General features: G+C 36.1%; 4 protein-coding genes and 1 non-coding gene across 5 annotated transcripts; 3 read left to right on the top strand and 2 right to left on the bottom strand.

Annotated features, from left to right (window-relative positions):
• The first annotated feature begins 8,036 nt into the window (after positions 1–8,036).
• TRNAS-UGA (transfer RNA serine (anticodon UGA)) lies at positions 8,037–8,118 on the top strand. The gene has a single exon. It is a non-coding gene; the product is annotated as a tRNA-Ser (tRNA).
• LOC141599185 (nuclear transport factor 2B-like) lies at positions 8,093–13,149 on the top strand. Its single transcript, XM_074419124.1, has 2 exons — positions 8,093–8,588; positions 12,869–13,149. The coding sequence occupies exons 1-2, from the start codon at positions 8,292–8,294 to the stop codon at positions 12,941–12,943; spliced, it is 372 nt and encodes a 123-aa protein (XP_074275225.1). The 5' UTR covers positions 8,093–8,291; the 3' UTR covers positions 12,944–13,149.
• A 1,255-nt stretch (positions 13,150–14,404) lies between these two features.
• LOC141602443 (uncharacterized) lies at positions 14,405–15,132 on the top strand. The gene has a single exon (XM_074422726.1). It carries the CDS (start codon positions 14,701–14,703, stop codon positions 14,908–14,910), a length of 210 nt encoding a protein of 69 aa, XP_074278827.1. The 5' UTR covers positions 14,405–14,700; the 3' UTR covers positions 14,911–15,132.
• Positions 15,133–15,427: 295 nt separating this feature from the next.
• On the bottom strand, positions 15,428–16,077 carry LOC141602442 (uncharacterized). The gene has a single exon (XM_074422724.1). It carries the CDS (start codon positions 15,806–15,808, stop codon positions 15,602–15,604), a length of 207 nt encoding a protein of 68 aa, XP_074278825.1. The 5' UTR covers positions 15,809–16,077; the 3' UTR covers positions 15,428–15,601.
• A 1,832-nt stretch (positions 16,078–17,909) lies between these two features.
• On the bottom strand, positions 17,910–20,978 carry LOC141599184 (wall-associated receptor kinase 5-like). The gene is made up of 3 exons (XM_074419123.1): positions 19,890–20,978; positions 19,534–19,716; positions 17,910–19,426 (listed from the first exon to the last, which is right to left on the bottom strand). Exons 1-3 carry the CDS (start codon positions 20,803–20,805, stop codon positions 18,222–18,224), a joined length of 2,304 nt encoding a protein of 767 aa, XP_074275224.1. The 5' UTR covers positions 20,806–20,978; the 3' UTR covers positions 17,910–18,221.
• Positions 20,979–21,497: the final 519 nt, after the last annotated feature.

Below are 21,497 nucleotides of genomic sequence, written 5' to 3'. Positions count from 1 at the left end.
CAAACGGCACGATTATCATCGATCTGTGTGATGGTGGTAGTCGATTGAATCGAGGTGGCTGGTATCAACTTCACCGATCTGTGTGATGGTGGTAGCACAAATTCGTTCACCATATCAATTTTTTTTTCTTCTATGTGAAGAAGTCGTTTTGTTTGGTTTCGATCTTTAAAATGGAGATGTGTTCTTCAATTTTCATAGAATGAATATATGAATTCATTTTTTTTGTTGAGAAAAGCGATGGATTAATGGTGGTAGACAAAGGGATTTTTTTTTTTTTTTTCATTCTTGACTATGGGTTTGTACAGAGGAGAGGAGGAATTTTGTGTTTTGTTTTTGGGTTGTTTGTCAAGAAAGAGAGATAATAATATGTTTATATGTGGAGTATTAATTTGGATGTCGTCCACTCGTCCATCTCCAATGTTTGATTTTTTTGTTCACCTCTTGTTTTTAAATGGGTGTGGACATGTGAATGCATGATAATATTGTGTTGTTTTTGTTTTATTTACAATTCAATTGAGTGAAATAAGTTTTCATTCATTAATTATATACGGGTTTAAATTTGACGGTATAAATAAGTTTTGTAATGTATACCATATATATTATATAATTTTGGTGAATATGTTTCATCAATATGTGTAAATTGGATAATGTAAATTTGTTTTACATATCCGATATCTATCTCTTAATATCTTAGTGATGTTATACAATACTCATTTGTATAGTATTAATTTTTGTGTAAATTCGTTTTACATAGGATGCTAATGTGTTTAGCTTCATTTTATACGATTTTGTTTCGTAATTTTAAAAAAATTATATATTTATTTTTATAAAATGTGTGGATATGTTCCTAAATGTGAGTCATATAAATTTGTTTTATATGATTTTAGTTATACCCGATATTTTATGAATGTGTTTCATACTCCGCGTATATATTTGAGCTTGGACCATATAAATTTATTTCATGTGGGTGATAATATCTTTCGTGATATTAATTATATTTTATGAATATGTTTCATAAAACTTATTTTACGTGTAAATGGTAAATATCTAAGTGATACTTTACAAGTCACTTTAATTTGTCCTTGTTTGTATATTTTAGTTGTCTCAGTGACATTTTCTGTTTTAAGCATTTTTGCTAGCAGATTTATGGGTATGAGAAATACTAATATTCGACTCCGTGTTCAATTTAGTATATGCTACTCATTATTATTTCTATATTGTGTTTTGCAAGATAAAGTTAGAACTTGCGAATCCGTTTCGTTTATTTTATCTTGTGAAATTATGTAATTTTGTAGTATTACATAGAAAAATAAATATCTTATTGACATTTGTTGTTGGTGAGATTTTATAACTTACATACAAGGCTCATATCTTAGTGATATGATAATTATTGTAAATTTGTTTTACAAAATGACTTATATCTTTGTGATATGAGGGTTCTTGTAAATTTGTTTTACGAAATAACTTATATCTTTGTGATATGACGGTTCTTGTAAATTTGTTTTACAAAATGACTTATATCTTTGTGATATATTAGATTACTAGTTTATGTAATTTTGTTTTACATAAATGTTGTATATCTTTGTGATGTACTTGTACATGTAAATTTGTTTTACATAAGAGAGCCCGTTATATCTTAGTGATATATAGTAACATGTAAAATTAGTTTTTACATGAGAGATTGAAAGAATTTAATACATATTAGTTGTGTATCAATAATTCATTAAAACTATCATACTTGCTATGATCAAGTTTTTTTACAACGTGCAAATTTGCTTTGCATAGTATTTGTGTAATATCTAAGTGATATTATTTTTCGTGCTAATGTGTTTAACCGATATTATAAGGGTGAATGGCTAATTTTGTTTAGCTGTTTTTTAAGGATTAAGTGATTTAGTTTTATTTAATCTTAAGCGTGTTAATTAAATTATTGAAATTTCTCGTTTATGGCGTTTGTGATGATTATGAGCTTAGCGAAATTTTCGAACGAACAATATAAATGATGGGTTTTAATAATTTAATTTGGAATTGTGCCTTAATCCATATACTTGTGTTTGACAACAAGTATTTTTGGTGATTTGTTCCCCATGGTAAAGCGGTTTGAACTTTGATAAATAGAGTGATAAGATTTTGTATCTTATTAATAACCACGATTTGGAGAAATTGTGATTACTATTATATTATCGAGGTTGAATATCTTACTAATGAGTAGGATTATGAAATCTGTGTTTTTACCAGTATTAGTTCAAATATAGTAAGCTTGATCCATGCAAAATTGTGTTATTTTGTATGTAGACCTATTAAGTTAGTTTTGAGACATGTCTTAAAGCTTATGTAGCGTAAGATTAGGTGTAAGTCAATTTCGATTTGACTTGGGGTACAAGACTGTGTGTTTTGACCCGAAAGTGTTTTAAGGACTGTCGTCGTTTTGTTTATCTTACGTGAGATAACGATGTGCCTTTTAAACATGGGGTTGGCTGACATAAAGAGTTATTTTTCCATGGTGATTTGTTTGCCATTCGATTTTGGGATTAGGAAAAATGGAAAACTCTTGATGTTTTGTTGTCGGTACACTCAATCGTCTTAGTAAAAGTCTCAAACTTATTGAAAGGGCAGAAGAGTGCGTCTTGGCGCTAATGACTCCCGAAATGATTATTAATGGTCTATGTGTTTCTTACTATTGAGGACAAATATATGGTATTGTTAAATATGTCTGACTTAGTGTCGACAAGAGAATAATGTGGAGATATTATTAATTTGGTTCATGATAGATTCGAGCCAAATGACTTTATTTCCATCAATTCGAGTTATATGTTTGTTTCTTGCATCTACTGTTAATTCTTGTCCTTTGTGGATTTAGAAACACAGCGGGAATATTTATAACTCGTAGTTGTTTAATCTATTGTTTGTCGATGGATTATTTAGTTTTAGCTATGCTAGCTAAACTGTGTTTCAAAGAGGCTTTGTGCTACTTTAAACTGTGTTTTCAAAGAGGTTTTTGTGCTACTTTGATGTGTTAATTCTCTATATGCACTTGGAGTGCATGATTGTGTTTCAATAATTAGTTTATTGGAATCTCAGGTTCTTATTATTCCCTTGTTAATAGTTCGTTATGACTATGTGTTGGTCATAATATATACGTTCACCGCATTACTTTGTTTATCAATTTGATTACATTTTAATATATGTTCATTGTCTTTAACTTTTATATTTCAATCTATTTTTATTTTATTTGTGGGTAGCTAAATGTTGAGCATCATGAGACCGTATGTTTTTCCATCTTCATTTAAGATGATTCACGCTATATGAGTGTTTATTCATTCTTCTGTCATTTTATAACGTGTTTGATATGTTAAAACATTTTATGATAAAAATGAAAAACCGACTTTGAACTTAGAGTCAGAACTCTTAGTAAATGTGTTGGTTGTGAATAACTCTTTGATATGTTCAAAGTGTAAATGAGGAAAAATATGTGCTTTGATCTTACAATTCCTAGTCGCTATGATAAGAGGTTGTTTTAGTTGAGGAATTGTACATCACTTGACATGATTAATTAAGTGAAGTATGGCATTGATCAAGTTTTCCTTCTTTTCGTTTAGATCAGGAGGATTCCTTAAATGTGTTTTGAGGAAATTTTATTCGCTCCAAAATAAGTTTTGGATGATATATAGGTTGGTCATTCATGTCTTAACATTTGTTAAACTTTGTGTTTAAAAGACTCACAATATATATATATATATATATATATATATATATATATATATATATATATATATATATATATATATATATATATATATATTCACTTGGATGTGTTCCTAAGTGTTCGGTGAAGATTAGTAGACTTTTGTCTTGTATTCGTTACAATGCAGAAACTATCTTTTGGTGAGTGGGAGAATTTGTGATCTAACTGAGACACCAAGGATAGTTTAACTTCTCTTTAGTTTTGGGTAGTGGGAGTAGTCCCATGATCAAGGTAAAGATGAGAGTTTGTCTACTAAAGAGTAAACATTAACTTGTATGTCAAGTTATAAGGATTAACATAAGGTCGATCCTTAAGATGTTTTGCTCATTATGATAGTGGGAGTTGTCCTAACTATTCAGTTGTTGTTACCACTTTTAGTAAGTGGGAGCTATCACTTTTAGTAAGTGAGAGTCTTCATCAAGTAATAATAAAAATGGATGGTTATTATGAGAGCAAATAGACATTGTCACAATTTGTTTATGACGGTTAGGTTCGGATTTGTTCCGTTTTTTCCTTCTAAGTTTTGGTCATCTATTTGGATTTTGTTTTCAAATAGATATAAAGACTTTTTTCTCGAATCAAGGTACTCGAGAAACTTATATGCGTGGATCAATCAATTGAGTTTGTCTCAAATGATTAAGACTACAAATCTTTGTGTCCGTCAAACTTATTCATGTGTTGAATGATCGTCCATATATATTTCAAATTTCATAAATCATTTGTGTGATAATTTAGTTGGAATGGTAGTGGAGTTAATATGGCTATGTCAAAATTATAGAGGAGAACAAGTTCTCTTTGTAAATTGGTGACATATTGGTGTTTAGAAGAAAAATAGTATTTTGGTTATGTCTAAACCTACGATCAAGCGCAAGAAATGATTAGAGTATTATTTCTTGTTCTAGTGCAGTTGTTATTTTGATGTGTACCTCGTTTAGTACATGGTAGAACGTCAGTTTTGTGATTGATAAGTAATTTGTTACCTAATCAATCCTCCACACGCACAATGATATCTAATCAAGTGTTTTCACTTTTGCCTTTGTGGTAAGAGTAAATTAGTTCTTGTGTAGGACTAAGTGTTGTCATCAAGTAAGATTAACTAACAAGATGGTTGACGCATTATTTTATAAGATGTGTTCTTAATTAGTTCATGTGTAGAGCTAATTATGTAAAATAGTCAACTTAAGTTTTAATCTTGTTGAGTTGTGGGTGTGTTTGATAATGGACATTTTTGGATTTAGATTTTGTATCTTTTGGAAAATGTTCATATACATTTGTTGCATGATAAGGCACATAAGATCTCACCAAACTTTTAGATTGCCTAGTCACACAGGTAATCGCCTTGACACTTATGTAGTGGGCAAGATGAGACTGAGTCACTTAACACTTAGTAAGTGTTGAGATTATCTTTGTACATACGTTATATGGAAAAGATATTGACTCGTTATAGAGTCGCCTTAGTAAGTCTAAGATGAGACTTTTGTAGTCGAAGTATGAGAAGACACCCTATTTTCATACTAAAGTTTTGAACCGAATCACAAGTGTCAGATTGAATATTAAGTATATCAATCTAGTGGCTTGGGTTAGATACTTGAATAGTATCTAGACTTATGATTCGCACGACATAGAAGCGTGATATGCCCATCATAGTGGGAGCTATGTTGTGACACATATATCATACTATGTGTGTTTTGTCGACCGTAAGGAGTGACAGATGATTCCCTAATCTGTTGCTGTGTGAGCACTTTTGGACTTGTGTGTCCTAATTTGGTACGAATCCCTTTGACTTGGAGCTGTGAGATGAAATTGAGATTTGATGTTGCTACTTTAGCGTGAGTTCGGAGAATCATAAAGTTGTTGGTTCAACGGGTCATGTTAGGAAAGCAGTTGAGTTGAGATGGATTTTCATTAGTGTCTAAGGAATGATCAATTCAACTACACCATGTTAAGCCTGGCCGGCGGTTATATTGTGTATATAACTACGTAACATGTTATAGCATAAAGGGACAGTGTATGCTACGGTGTTGTTTGAATGACATGGGGAATCGTTATTGTGAAAGTGTTATGTTAGTTTGATGGTGACTTAATATAACACTACTTGTTACATATTGGCCGCACGCCCCATTTTCCTGTATGAGATGTGATTGATAGTTTTGTTAAACTGTATTGTGATAAGCTTGGCTGTGTGACCAAGTGGGAGGATTGACTCGGTTGTGTGGCCGAGTGGGAGTATTGAATTTTGAGTTGAACGACCACTTCAATGTGGCTATTACAAGGAGTCAATATTGTGTTATTATGGCTGTAAATAAGGTGAGATAATTAGGGATGTCAACTTCACCCGCACCCGATTAAAAACCGATCCATCCGATTTTAAAAGACGGATGAAAACTCGACTTAAATGGATGATGGATGGATGACGGATGGAACGGATAACGGATGACGGATGGGTTGGACGAAGAAATTTCACCCGCCATCCATCCATCACCCGATTTAATTACTTTTTTTTTTTTTTTTTTTTTTTAACATATAATACATTAATTTTTTTTTTTTGATGACGAGGGGGTTGAGTCCCCCCCGGGCCCATGCATTCCCGCACCACCACATGGACCATGTAATCCACCCCCTTCGGGGACTGTAGTGGCCAAGTGATCATCGCCCCAGCTGGTAGTCGAACCTGCATATAATACATTATTAAGATACAAAATATTCAAATATTCAAATTTTTCTACTCTCAAAATATATATTTTGTGAAACTACCCATTAGAAAGTTAAACTAAAATAATTATCTAACATTTTTTTTGTATAGAATAAAAAATCATCACTTTTTGTAACTTGAAACCTATAAATACACAACATCCATTTATCACCCGATCCACTCGTTTCATCCATGGATGATGGATAGATAGATGACGGATGATAGGTTTCACGAATGACGGACGGGTTGGATGAGATTTTAAAAAGACGGATGGATGACGGATGAGGCTCCACCCGAACCGAACCCGATCCATTGACATCCCTAGAGATAATGAGCCATTAAATTAGTTTTAATGGTAATTATTTCTCCTCATTCATCTTCCCATAACTCCTATTTTAAGTGCCTATATAATATGATAATTCTGTGTGAATTATATACACAACACCAATAACATAAAACAGTTCTCGTAATATTTTAATTATTATTACACGTATTATCTTATTGTGTGCCCATGGATAATTGTTACCCCGTATCTTGTTCAATACTTAAATAAAAATAGTTTGATCACTTTATGGATCGATGACAAACATTATCTAACATGCTGGATGCAAATTAGTAGCATGTGATTATGTGAATAGTGATTTGAACTACACAAGTATGCATTTCTCGGATGCATGGTCGCATGCGGCATGCATCAACGATATATCTCTATAACTCTATTTACATGTGAAAAATGTTAATGGCCGGTAAACTAAGCACTCTCGTCGAAAATATATAAGTAGTTATGTACAAAAAAAACCAAAGGTAGTCTAAAAAGGAAAAAAAAACAAAGGTAGTCTAAAAAGCAATCTCTACAGTTTTTGTGTTTTATTTTACACAAATTCTCATTATAGACTTATCCGTCTATACGTGTAGACGGATACCATTTTTCCTCACAAAATACTCATTTGCCATAAAGTGGGAAGCACATGGGGGTGCCCCACCTTGTCCCCCCTACTCATTTTATTAGAGGTCTTTACCCGTCTGTTCGCCCCACCCGTCTGTACCAAGACCTATTGTTTATTTTATCCTTTTGTCCAAAATTTATCCCAAAATAATTGCCCACTTTATAAATTTAGTAAATATTTACACTACATAAGTACAAATCACTTGTCATTTCCGTTTCATTAGCTTTTCTAGCTAAAATCCACCCTTGATAGAAAGTAGGAATAAATGAAATGGAGGGAGTAATGTCGTAGACAATTTACCTTAAATAGACCTGTTAAAAGTGATCTGACCCGAACGACCCCACACGAATAACCTATACCGTATTTGACCTTACACCCGAAGTCAAGACCCAAGAATGACTCAAACCCAAATTGACCCAACTCAGTACAATACAACCCGAATATTTATTATTGCACACTGATAATTTATTATCCATAAAACACATGATAATAGTTGGCTCAAAATAACCTAGGCCCAACCCTAACATTACAAACCCGAATGACCCCGACATGGTTAATAGGTCTAAACTATTAAAGGTCTTGTAATTGGGAAGTTTTTTTTTACCAATACAAAAACCTAGTTATAAATGAAAACGAAACACTATACCAACAAGTCGATATGTCCGAGTGGTTAAGGAGACAGACTTGAAATCTGTTGGGCTTCGCCCGCGCAGGTTCGAACCCTGCTGTCGACGAATCTTTTCCTTTTTTTTTTTTCCAATCTCCCAAACCCACCATATATAATCGCTTCATATCAACGCCACCTTCAAAAACCCTTTTCCTATATAAACACAACCACCCCAACTAAAACACCACCAAATCGCCGCACAAAAATCCCAATATTTTCAGCCCAAAAATCCCAGAAAAAATGAATCCAGAAGAAATAGCAAGAGCATTTGTAGAACATTATTACTCAACTTTTGACACAAATAGATCAGGATTAGCAAGTTTATACCAAGAAAACTCCATGTTAACTTTTGAAGGACAACCTTTCATGGGTGCTCAAAATATTGTTGGTAAATTGGCAGGTTTACCCTTTGATCAATGTAAACATCATATTAGTACTACTGATTGTCAACCTTCTGGTCCACCTGGTGCTCTTATTGTTTTTGTTAGTGGTAATCTTCAGCTTGCTGGTGAACAACATCCTCTTAAGTTCAGTCAGGTATTTCGTCGAACACCTTCTGGGCTTGTTTTCATTTTAGAGTTTTCGATTGTTTTGTGATTTTTTGTTTTCTGGGTTTTTAGATCGTTGAAATTGTGTTGTTGGGTTTTATTTTTTTGCGAAAGATTTCAACTTTGTGTTTTGATGCTAACACAAGGTAAGACTATGTACATCCGATCCCCTCATCCTGTAATTTGCGAGATGTTGTTGGTGCTGGTGTAAAGACTTGAACTTTTCATCAGTCTGTTTGAAAATGTTTGAGCAAAGAGGCCGTAATTGGATGGGAATATTAGTACTGGTATACGTGAATAGAACTCTGGGATTGTTGGCGTTTAGGGTAAAAAAGCCGATTAGGTGCAACGCTGGGAAAGCACTAGCGAAAATGAATCTCTCCGTTTCTCCCCTCGATTGGCTATTTGAACATTGGAAATCGTGTACCTCCTCTCCCTCTTCCTTCATCTGAAGGTTAAGATTTATTGCGATTTGAGCTGTGGTTAGTTTCAAATTGTTTGGTGGAAGCCGAGTTAAGAGTGAGGAGATCTGGTTGTATGGATATGGATGTCCCTAAGGGTGTGTTTGGATTGAGTGATTTGGAGGGAAAAGAAAGGGAGGGAGAGTAGGGGATTTAAAATCCCTTGTTTGGATAGCAAATAAGGGTGGAGGGAAATGGAGGGGGAGAGCTTTGGAGGGATCCATTTTCCCTCCTCCAAGGCAAATCAAAATCTCTCCACAACAGGCAAGATTTGGAGGGAAATTGTATCCAAACACCCACTCCCCATTCCCCCTCCCCTTCCCTTCTCTCACTTTCCCTTCCCTCCTTCCCCCTCCCCTCTCTTTCCCTCCACTTTTGCTATCCAAACACACCCTTAGGGTGTGTTTGGATAGCGAAAGTGGAGGGAAAGGGAGGGGAGGGGGAAGGGTGTGTTTGGATAGCGAAAGTGGAGGGAAAGGGAGGGGAGGGGGAAGGAGGGAAGAGAAAGGGAGGTAAGGGAAGGGGAGGGCAAATGGGGAGTGGGTGTTTGGATACAATTTCCCTCCAAATCTTGCCTATTGTGGAGAGATTTTGATTAGGCTTGGAGGAGGGAAATTGAATCCCTCCAAATCACTCCCTCTCCATTTCCCTCCACCCTCATTTGCTATCCAAACAAGGGATTTTAAATCCCCTACTCTCCCTCCCCTTCTTTTCCCTCCAAATCTTTCAATCCAAACACACCCTAAAGGGAAAGAGGGGGTGAGGAAGGGGTAGATAGAATCCATGTGAGTGGACCTCGGAGAATAGAGGATTGACTATAGCATTGAGATTTTAAGGGCGGGTTAGGGTTTGTATTTTTGCTTGCTTTGCTGCCAGGAGTTGTGGTTTAATTGATCATTCTATTGTTATCCAACGGTATTATCAATTGTCATGGCCTTCAATAGGGAGTTTGAGTATGTAAGGGGTTGTTAATCTTCTAGTAGCAGCAAAGTTCGGCTTAATTTGCATGTATGGGTTTTGTTAGGAGGATTCTTAATGTATTTTTCAGCTCCAGTAAACAAACATGAACATCACATTGCGGTATTTGGTCCAAAATTTCAGATTTTTAGTTTGGAACTTACGAATGTGGTGGATTTGGGTGAAGTAGATATCGTTAGAGTGAAAATTTAAGCAGTTTTGTTTGTTGAATTTACAATGCGCCCCTAATATATTTGAGGATTGTAGTTGTCGGCTTGTCTCAGGTCTTATGCAAGTTCGTTTTGTTTTTGTAGCCTACTCAACACATTTGAGTGTTGTTGATGTATCAATCTTACTAGTTGACTGAAACTTGTAGAAGACAGAATTTCCAGTTGAATTTTATGTGTGTTTGTTTACAAACGTGACCCACCTGTATTTATTTCCTTTTGAAAGAGACAGGACTGAATACTAGATGGCTTGTCTCAGGTCTTACACAAGTTCGTTTTGTTTTTGTAGCCTACTCAACACATTTGAGTGTTGTTGATGTATCAATCTTACTAGTTGACTGAAACTTGTAGGAGACAGAATTTCCAGTTGAATTTTATGTGTTTGTTTACAAATGTGACCCACCTGTATTTATTTCCTTTTGAAAGAGACAGGACTGAATACTAGATGACTTATCTCCAGTTCAGAAAACTTCTTGAGTCTTTGCCATTAGTCAAATGGTCTCCATTGAAATGTACTCTTATAAATACCCAAGTGCCTGGTTTCTTTCTGTTCTTTTTGGCATAAATTTATGTACTGTAATTGTTTTCTAAGCTTAATATTTTAGGAATTTCTACATTCAAGTCTTTTGAATATGTGTTTTGTAAAAGAAATGAGGAATGCATCCTTTTTATGCTTGTAATTTAGAGTTTAGGCTAAATCCATCCACCGACTTTGTCCATTGTTTGGGGTTTATAGTAATTTCCATAGTCGATTCATTAATTTGCTCATAGAGTAATCGAAGAGCGTCCAGTTATCTATCTAGGATTGTGGCTATGGGGATTTAGTATAGATTTTTTTTTGGGGTGTATCTTTGCTATCAAGAGTAGAAATTTATGAAGACTTGAACTCAATCATCAATTTGTTGTTTGTTCTGTGTGAATATAGCGTCTTCTATTCTAATATCTCTTATGGTCAAGGATTGAGTAGTGGTTTCATGTCAATTAACTATGACTGAGGAAAGTTGCAGTAATTGGGTGTGAATATGAGTACCTGTATATTTGAATAGAACTCTAGGGTCATGTTTGATATTTGGGATGGTTGGTGTTTACGGTTAAAAAAAAAGCGGGATTAGGTGCAAAGCTAGGGTAAGCGCTAGTGAAAATGGATCTCTCCGTTTCTCTCCTCAATTTGCTATTTGAACTTGGGAAATTGTATATTTCCCTTCCCTCCCCTTTTGTCTGAAGGGTTAAGATTTATTGCGATTTCAGCCGTGTTTAGTGTTAAAATGGTGGATGAAAGCTGAGTGAAAGAGAGGAAATGTGGTTATATGGACATTGACGTCTCTAAGAGTCTAAGGAGGAAGAGGGTTAGGGAGTTAGGCAGAATCCATGTAAGTGGACGCAGGAGAATAGATGACTGGCTATATCATTGATGTTTTAAGGGCGGATTGCGATTTGAAGTTTTGCTTGCTTTGATGCCAGAGATTGTGGTTGATTTGATCATCCTATTGTTATTCAACGGTTTCTGTCACTTCTCACTGCCTTCGATAGGGTCTTTGAACAAGTAAGGGGATGGCAGTATGGCACTCTCACTGCCTTCGATAGAGTCTTTGGCAATCTTATAATAGCGTGTTGGTCCAAAATTTGAGATTATGGGTATGAAACTTGTGAATTTATGGAGGATCCTGAGTGAAGTAGATACAGTTTGTTTGAAAACCTATGTAGTTTTGTTTCTTGAATCTTCTCTGTGGCTAATATATTTGGGGATTGTAGTTGTTGGTTTCTCTCAGATCTTATAGAAGTTCATCTCGGTTTTGTAGCTTACTGATGTAGTCTGTATCAATCTTACTAACTGACTGAAACTGAGAGAAGACAGGGTTTCCTTTGAACTTGATTAACTTGAGTTAAGGCTAAATCCATCCACCAGCTTTGTCGTTTGCTTGGGGTTTATCTTAATTTCTGTCGAAGTTTTCTCAAGTGTAAATGAAAAAAAGGCAGCAACCATAGTCGATTTTTAAATTTGCTCATACAGTGATCATAGAGGGCCCAATTATCTAGGATCGCAACAACGAGGGTTAAGTGTGCATTGTTTTTTTTTTTGGGTGTACCTTTGCTATCACGAATAGATATTTGTACATCCATTCAATATATTTCTTACTTGTATAGTTGTATGTGCACAAGTATATAAGTTAATTTATGGAGGAAAATGAAAACTGAGGAAAGATGTGAGGCCAAATTAAGAACTTTATTAGTGGATGGAGGGACCGGAGGGAGTATTTTTTCTTATAATTTAATATTACCGCTATCATATGTTTTTCTAATGAAATACTCAGTTGTGTTTACATTCACATTTAGTAATATGGAGCAAAATGTAATGCTGAAATTTCAACCCACAACCTCTGAGATAAACAGGACTGTATTTGTTTTTTGAATTGAGGTTGCATTTGCATCCAGTGTACGCCTGCCGGTAAAGCCCCTAAGAGAAGCTATCTAGGTTTTGTTTAACAAAAGAATAATTGAACTTTTGGATTTTGATTTACTGATTTGAGAATTGGGATTGTATAGAGATGCTTTTATGGACATCTCATTTTCGTTTTGCTGCATCAAGGCATTCTCAAATACCAGTTCATTTTCTTATTGTACAGATGTTCCATTTGATGCCAACACCACAAGGGAGCTTCTACGTCCAGAATGACATCTTCAGGCTGAACTATGCATGAGGCGTTTTCAGTGTCGTGCACGACCAACCCCAGTTGGCCAAGTGATTATGTTTATCTTTTGAGTTGAGTACTTGAGTTACTCCTTTTGCTGTTTGTTTGAAACATACAAGAAATTTATACTGTGCTTTGGTTATTTATGGAGAAACTAGATCATTGGATGACATTCTCCTCTTGATTGTGATAATTTATTGATCGGAGTTTTCTGAGATTGTTTTGCTTTATTATCATATCATAGTTGTCATGGAACAGCCCTTTCATTTGCAAAGTGGCTTATTGTCGAGTCTATGTTAACCCAAACTCGGCTGCACTGGTCAGGATTACAGTGTGGCTGATGATTGTTAGACAATTATTTAGAGATGTGGTTATACTCTGAATATTTTACTCTGAAATGAAATGTCGGGGGTGTTGTGCCTTGTCCGTGGGTTGAAGTAGCGAAAAAAGTCTATAATCGAGCAATGTCTTTTGCTGTCCAAAAACTTGTTGCTTGAGAATGTGACAATACCTATTGATCATTTTCAATAGATTCTTATCGAAAATCTTCATTTTTGGGTCATTAATGTGTTCCTATAAGCTAAGTAGCATCAAAATACGGACGCGTGACACGACATTTCATGAAATTTAGGACATGTGACATGTTATTTAAATTTAATAATATATATATATCTTATAGTTATAAATGTAAGATTTTACTTTTTAGAAGTATTTGATATTAAATTTGAACTTACCTATATTGAATAGAACATGCCAAAGCCAAATCTTCTTCATGTAAAACCTGCTTAATTTAAATTGGTAATATCGTACGCTTTGTTTATGAAAGCATGGGACATCTCTTTAACATTATTCACCCTCAATTCAACTCATTTCCCCACTATAAAATAACGCAAAATATTCACCTTAAATTTAAGTTGATCCGGTTTGAAAGTGTCTAAAATTTGACAAAATATTGGTTACTCCTGAATAGAGAAACAATATGTTACTCATAAATAGTGTGAGCATACACGGGTTTTTCTAGGCAGACAGGTTGTGACGAAGTTTCTTTTTTGGACCATAGATACTTAGATAGGTTGGGTTGATGCATTTATAGGCGGAAAATGAGTTGGCACCATTGGGTGATATTCAATCTCGGCGCTACCCTCTCACATGCATTAAGTGGGGACTCCTACAATAAAGAATGCATATGAGAGGGTGACACCCAATCTCGGCGCCACCCTATCATTATAGGCCGGATCTTTGTAAAAATGTTCTAAAAACAGATTGACTGTACTCGTTTAACCCGCTTAATTTGTCGACCAAAGGAACAGTGATTAACGAAACCAGACGGTACTTTTTTTTTTTTTTTTTTTTTTTTTGTACTTAAAACATCAATTGTTATTAAAATTTTGAAAATTCAATACTTGCCATTTGCTCTAGTTAAAATTTTCAAATACACTTTGCTTTACAAAAGTGACAATATAATGCAGAAAGTAGTATTAATAATGTTGAAAAAAATGTGCTAAATTTTGTTTTGTTGTGCACAAGCTGCACTATGCCAAACGTGGTAGATCAAGCTAGCTTGATTCCATCAACCTTCCTTTATTTTCAGCACACCCACTTTTCTCAATTTACAATCCTTTATTTTGTCATTTTCTTCACTTTCAATTAAACAAATTCTTCTCCAACTTCCATAACATTTTATTATTCATATTATACACTCTCATTCCTAGAGTAGGAGCTTTAACCGTAAATTCAGCAATAGAGATTAGAGAAGCTTGAGGAGAATGGCGGATTGGGGGCCGGTGTTTGTGGCTGTGGTGCTTTTCATAATACTTACGCCAGGGCTACTTGTTACGATCCCTGGCCGGAATAAGGCGGTGGAGTTCAGTGGCTTCCATACTAGTGGTCCCGCCATTTTGGTTCATTCCCTCATCTATTTCGCTTTAATCTGTATCTTCTTACTGGCCATTAACATTCATGTCTATATGGGCTAACACCATGACTTAATCTTGTATTTCGAATGCTATGTAAGTTCTTTGAGGTCCTTTTTTAATTTTCATTTCTTCGATTGATTGTATTTGATTTGATATCTTTTTGGTCTATCATTCTACAATGTAGAATTATTGTTCATTGTTCATTCCTTGAGAAATTGATGTTGAGGAACCGAATACGGAGTATTTGTTAACAATTTATACCACATTGAGAATTATGTGTGATTGTTATGTTTTCCTGCGTTTCACTCCCTATACTTTTTATGTAAGTATTCCCTGCACCCCTTTTTACTGTACTTAACCAAAGAAAGGCCGACATGAAGTCGGTAGATACAATGTCAGCGATCACGATGGGACACGACCATCTTGACCAAGTAGTAAAGAAAACAATTACTCCCTCGTCCCAATTATTTGCTTACCTTTGATAATAAGACCTATCACAAAGAATAAAAAGGTACACAGATAATTGAATTGAGACGGAGGGAGTAGTTTAGAGGCGTTAGAAGAATAAGTACAAATGAATCACATGATAAACTTGCACAATTCATTCCGAAAATGGCGAATAATTTCATGTAATGTCTTACAGCAAAACCAACCAGTGTACTCTACTACTCTGTATAACCAAGCAGAAGAAACTGCAGAAATTTAACCAAACAATATACTATTCAGCATCATAGAGTTCTATCCCGAAAACTCAGGCATAAATATGAATATCAAGAACAACGAGGAACAACATAAGAAGCAAACCATAGATAACAACATGTAAAAGAATAGAAGCGAAACTGGTCTTCATATTCATGAACCCAACTGGCTGCTGCTTTCCAGGTACTTGAATGATCAACCCCGGTTGCAGGAACGCAAACAACGCTGATGCTATCAGTGGCGATGCCCAGTTGTGCATCGTTTCCTTTACTTTCTAGCAATAATTCGTACTCGTAAGGGAGTTAGGATGGTGAACAAGGTAAGGTAGGGTACCTACCGTTGTTGTTAAGCAGGGTTTGTAATGTGAAATTGTAAGGGTGGAGAATAAGATGCTCAACAAAGCTAAATATAAGGAGGAATCATTACTAACTTTACCCTTTCACAATATCTTATCTTTTTCTTGATTTGATAACGTTTTTATAATTAAAGGACACTTCCACTACCCTAAAGTCCATTTTTTTCGATTTAAACTCGATTTAATTTTGACTTATGTCTATAGAAATCATGACAAGCCGTAATAAAACTCGAGCTAATGACAAGATTAGGTAAAAGATAAGGCATCTTTTAATGTAAGCAAATATTGAACGGAATTGTGGAAAGCCAGTCTTTTTTATGTCCCTTCTTCTGTCTGAATCGGAAACTTGTTAGCATTGTACATGTTTTATTGCAGGGTTTTCAGGGCACATGATTTGCTGTCAGTCTTTGATTTGAACAGTGACGGAGCGAGAGGAAGGTGATTTGGGGCCATAACTCGCAAAGAGTTAAAAAAAACTGCGTAATTTTCATTTGAACACTATTAAGGTTGACATACTAGTAATCTTAAGAAAAACAGTGAAAATTTTCATTGTTTATAGATTGACCGTCCCTCTGTTAATGGTACAAACTTTACAAAGGTAGGGGAAATACATGAAGTTTGCCAATATTTCTCTAGTCAAATTCATTGATATAGGAATTATGATTAGACATTTCATTAAACATAAGAAGGTGGGATGTTCTACCCCTCATTTATCCTCAATCATACAAATACAAGAAAAGTATGGCTGGTAGTGATGGGATACAATAATACGGAGTAACTTGTTTTTATATTCGACATTAACTAATTTTGCTATATATTTTAGTCATATTCGCTCTGATTCTTTGAAAATGTACTTTAATCATATTTCCATCGGTTCAAAAATGCTCCATTTACTTTTTGCACGAGGATTAAAACTATGAAGACGGTGGTGGATCTGACTAGTATAGAAAGGATTTTACTAACAAAAAAATGCTTAAAATGGAAATAGGACAATTCTATAAATATGCTGAAAAATGGAAAATGGACAATACTTATGAATTAGGAGTACGGTGCTAGCAATCAACTTAATTGCTATAACTAAGTGTTGGGTTGTGACCCAATCTTTGTGTCCAGCCCAAATCGTAAAAGTTCAAATTAGAACTTTGTCCTACGGAAATAAAAACATAAGGTGCTTGTTTTGTTTAGTGGGCTTGGTCCCTACATTGGTGTAGGTTAGAAGCCACTTAATTGGCTGGTAGTTTAAGACGGTGATTGTCTTGGGATAAGCGTGTGGTTGAGGGGCAGGAGCAAGGTGGTTTTATGGTCGAGATTCTTATCTCGGGTTCAGATAATCGAGGTCAGTATAGGTTTTTTTGTATACGGTCTTGTATACGGGTTTACACATTATTTACGTGGTTTAATCTAAACCGTCTTACTAGTAAGTTGGTGGAATTTGTCAATTGTTCTAGGGTTTAGATTTGGTTTTTCCTAAATTATTGTGGGTTCCGAATTGGTGTATTATTTGGGACGGCGTACTGGTACTATTATTATAGTGGATTGCTCGATTGACTGTGGGTTTTACCTCCGGATTTGGAAGGTTTTGCCCTGAGTACTTACCCTATAATTATGTCTCGTCTTATTGTTGTTTACGGTTATTTACTTTTGGTTTTATATTGTCGATTGTGCTTCCGTTGCGTGTGGGTAATTGGCGTAAAATTTCCTAACACTAAGCAAATGAAAACACACAAAAAGTTTACATTACCATTATTGAGATACTTTCTATATGCTTAGTGTCACGGTCCAGAACTTTAAGCTGGAATGTGACGCGCACCCTTGTCTATTACACGACAAGAATGCAAGTGAGAGCGTCAAGCCCTAGTGAGGGATTACTAGTGCATTTGTAATCGGTCTCGGTTGCGTATGTCGTGAATCATTTAGTCACGATTATGAAGTCCGGCACACGAAAGCAATAAAAGTAAGCAATATAATTATTGAAATCAAGAGACAATCAATATCAAGCTTATAGATGAGAAACGATTTTGATTGACTAGCACCTCTCATAGAGGCAAATTTGGTAGTTTGAGTCCTCTAGCAGGATACATTGATTGTGCAAAATAGCTATACGTTTTGTAAATACCTAAAAACGTATCTTAAGCTAAAAACGGGACTTCAAGATTCGACACGCAGGAAGTAGTCTTGGAGTACTAAATGAAAATAAAAACAGAAATGAAAATACATGAGGACAAATAAGAAATCTAAGGATTCGAAGTGAAAGGACCGCGCGCGATATTCTCAGGGATTATGCGGCTAAAAGTGCGGCTCCTTACACTTAGCAACATCAACGAGGTAATGGGCTAATTTCAACCAGCATAACATTCTGTCCCGATGCTTCCCCTGTACTTGGATTGTTATCACTTGAGCAACTGGGATAAAGATCCTGATGGCCTAGTAGGCTCGTTGAATCGTCATAGCTCTGGCCCAACCATGGATGATTTATTCGATTCTTCAAACCCTCCAAACGAGCGGCCACTTCACTCATAGTAGGCCTGTCTTCGCCTTTGACACTAAGACAATTCTTCACCAGCTTAGCCACATCAAAGAGCTGCTCTTCATCACTTTCGCTTACTAACTGAGGATCGAGGACATCTAACAATCGATCCTCTTTTAATGCCTTGAGAAAATACCCGGCCAAATTTCTCTCTTCGACTTTTCTCTCTAGGCATAGAGGCGGTTGTTTGGTTAGTAGCTCAGCCAGAAGAACCCCAAAGCTATAGACATCGCTCTTTTCTGTTAGCACGCTTGTCTGAAAGTACTCTGGATCCAAGTAGCCTCGTGTCCCTAGCACCAATGTTGTTACTTCAGTTTGATCAATAGATATTAATCTCGAGGCTCCAAAATCAGATATCTTAGCTTTAAAGCTATCATCGATCAAAATGTTGGACGACTTGACATCTCTGTGTATAATTGGAGGTGATGCTGCTGAGTGTAGGTAAGATAGAGCATTAGCTGCCTCCATGGCGAGCCTTATGCAATTTCTCCAGGTAAGCCAATAAGCGCCCCCTTTTCTATGGATATGCTCGAACAATGTTCCATTGGAGATGTACTCATAAACTAGGACCGGAACTTGAGTCTCCAAGCAGCATCCTTTGAGCCTTACCACATTCCGATGGTTGATCTGAGTGAGAATAGCGACTTCGTTAATAAATTGCTCAATTTGAGTTTGATCAACGAATTTTGATATTTTGACTGCAACTGCACTACCATCCTCTAAAATGCCTTTATATACAATTCCGTAACCTCCCTTGCCTAAAATACGAGCTTCACTATAATTACTGGTTATTGATTTTAGTTCGTCTGAGGAGTATATTTTGAATGATCCGTTGCTCTTCTCGCTCCCTTCGTAAGGAGCAAGTTGTTGTTTCAATAACATTCCTCCATTATTCTCGAAGAATTTCTCTCTCATTTTGATAAGCTTCTTCCTCCTAATAGAAAAATACATTAACGCGATAAGTGACATGCAAATTAAGACTCCAAAGCTCATTCCTGCATACAATAATTTCCAGCTCAAAGTTAGTCCAATGAGAAATACTGAGTTATAAGAAGTGCAAATACTAATATAATTGCCACTGTAACGGATGGCAAGTACTTACCGAGGCTGAATTTGATAGCAAATTGGGAATTGTTACGAGGATCTGTTAGCATTCTGCAACCACTTCCTTTGGTCATACCATCGCCAGAATATCCTTTAGGGCAGGAGCAATAGAAACTTCCACCGGTATTATGACAAGTATTTGAGCAGCAGTTCATTTTTGGATTCGCACATTCATCAATATCTGCACATTAGCATCCAACAGGAGCCAGTCACGGAACACATTAACTAACAGCATACCGATTCAAATATAATACATACAACAAATAATTTGTGCATTGAGCAGGACTCAGATATATGGTCTAAAAGAAAAACAAAAACCGTTACGAATTGAAGATTTAAGACGGTCATACTCACCTGTGCATCCAGCAGGACCCAGATATGGATTACCCTGATAACCAGAGAGGCAACTACAACGGTATCCTTTTGAACTGCCACTCACAAACTCACTGCAATTAGTATTAGCTTGACAGGCATAACTTGACTTGTTCCTTTTAGCTACTGCACAAGTCTGACCTTCCCCAATGTACCAGTCAAGCACAACCGGGACACTGTCTCGAGTTCTATTTTTAAACCCGATGTCATTTAGATCCGTAACATTGAAGATGAATGTCTTATACTCGGCTAAAAAGCCATAACTACAGGGATTATAGTTGAAAACATCAGTGTCATTAATTAGCTCTTTTAAGCCAATTTCATAACTTTTGACACCCTTAGGAATAGCGGTTTGGCAGCAACCAATCCCTGAGCATGACCCGTCAGTCACCACAGAGGAGTTGGAGCAGGTTGCAATGCATCCACTTATGAAGTTCTGGCCTCTGACGCCGCCGATTACAGCGAAAGTGTTACATCCAACGGCTGTAAACTTGTTTTCAGTATCAGAGAATACCATCGGGTACTCTCGTAGGTCAATCCATGTTTTACCGGCTTTGTATAGCTGGCTATTGTAGCACCTTCTATCCACCGAGTTCTTGATTCGAATTTTGGTGTCAATTATCTCGGTTATATCAAGGTTGCCCGTACCAATGAAGGGCTTTGCCGGGCTAAATGTTGTGTTGCACGTCACAATGTAGTGACTTGAAAGGGCACACAGTAACCCGTCTTGCCCAACCCCAATGCCAAATGGGTAGGGAACAGTCAAGTTCCCACATTTAGTTTGGCAACCCGGTTTTGAAATAGGTGGGTCATTATCAGTGGAAAGCGCGGCTTTCGCCATGCTAAAGCATAAGAAGAGAAGAAGCAAGTCATGGAGCTTGCTAAATAGGTGGGTCATTATCAATGTTGTATGTAATTAAGCTAGTTTGTTTTCGGGTTAGGTGATTTTGCGTGAATACAAGACGAAATTTACACATTTAAGGACTTTAGTAAAGTTGTGGTCGACGACTCAACGTTGACGAATGACGTCTCAAGTCTATTAACAAGTCTTCGGCAATAATGTTGAGCAAGTGATTGAGCAGTATGAGCTACAAATTGTGAAGCTTTTGCACCACAAAACGATCTAGTGGCGGGGTCATTTGAACATTGGTACTTTGTGTTGATACAAAGCCTGAATGCCATGTGCAAATTTATTTCATGCTATTTCCTCAGTTCTGGTCAATTATTTTCTTTTAATTTTGACATAAAGGCTAAAAAAAGAGGAGGGGGTCAATTATTAAATGACTAATGGACCAAATTAACCCGATCCAAAAAGCTGATCCAAGACCCAAAATTGACCCGGGCTGCCGCACTCAAATGAAGCCCGAAACCTGAATTGACCCGAGCGTTCTTGACCCTTAACCAGACTCGAAAATAAATCGACTCGAAATAACCCGATCCGCTTGATCCGAAACGAATCCGACCAATAAACTTGAAACATACCTGTAACCCAAAATTACCTGAGAATGTGACAAATCCAAAATGACGCGATTCGAACTGGCCCAACCCGAACCCGCCCGATTGACCTATTTACCAAGTCTAGTTACATAA

Source organism: Silene latifolia, chromosome 9, assembly GCF_048544455.1.
Source record: "Silene latifolia isolate original U9 population chromosome 9, ASM4854445v1, whole genome shotgun sequence".
NCBI lineage: Eukaryota > Viridiplantae > Streptophyta > Magnoliopsida > Caryophyllales > Caryophyllaceae > Silene > Silene latifolia.
This window is presented reverse-complemented; position numbering and strand designations above follow the sequence as displayed.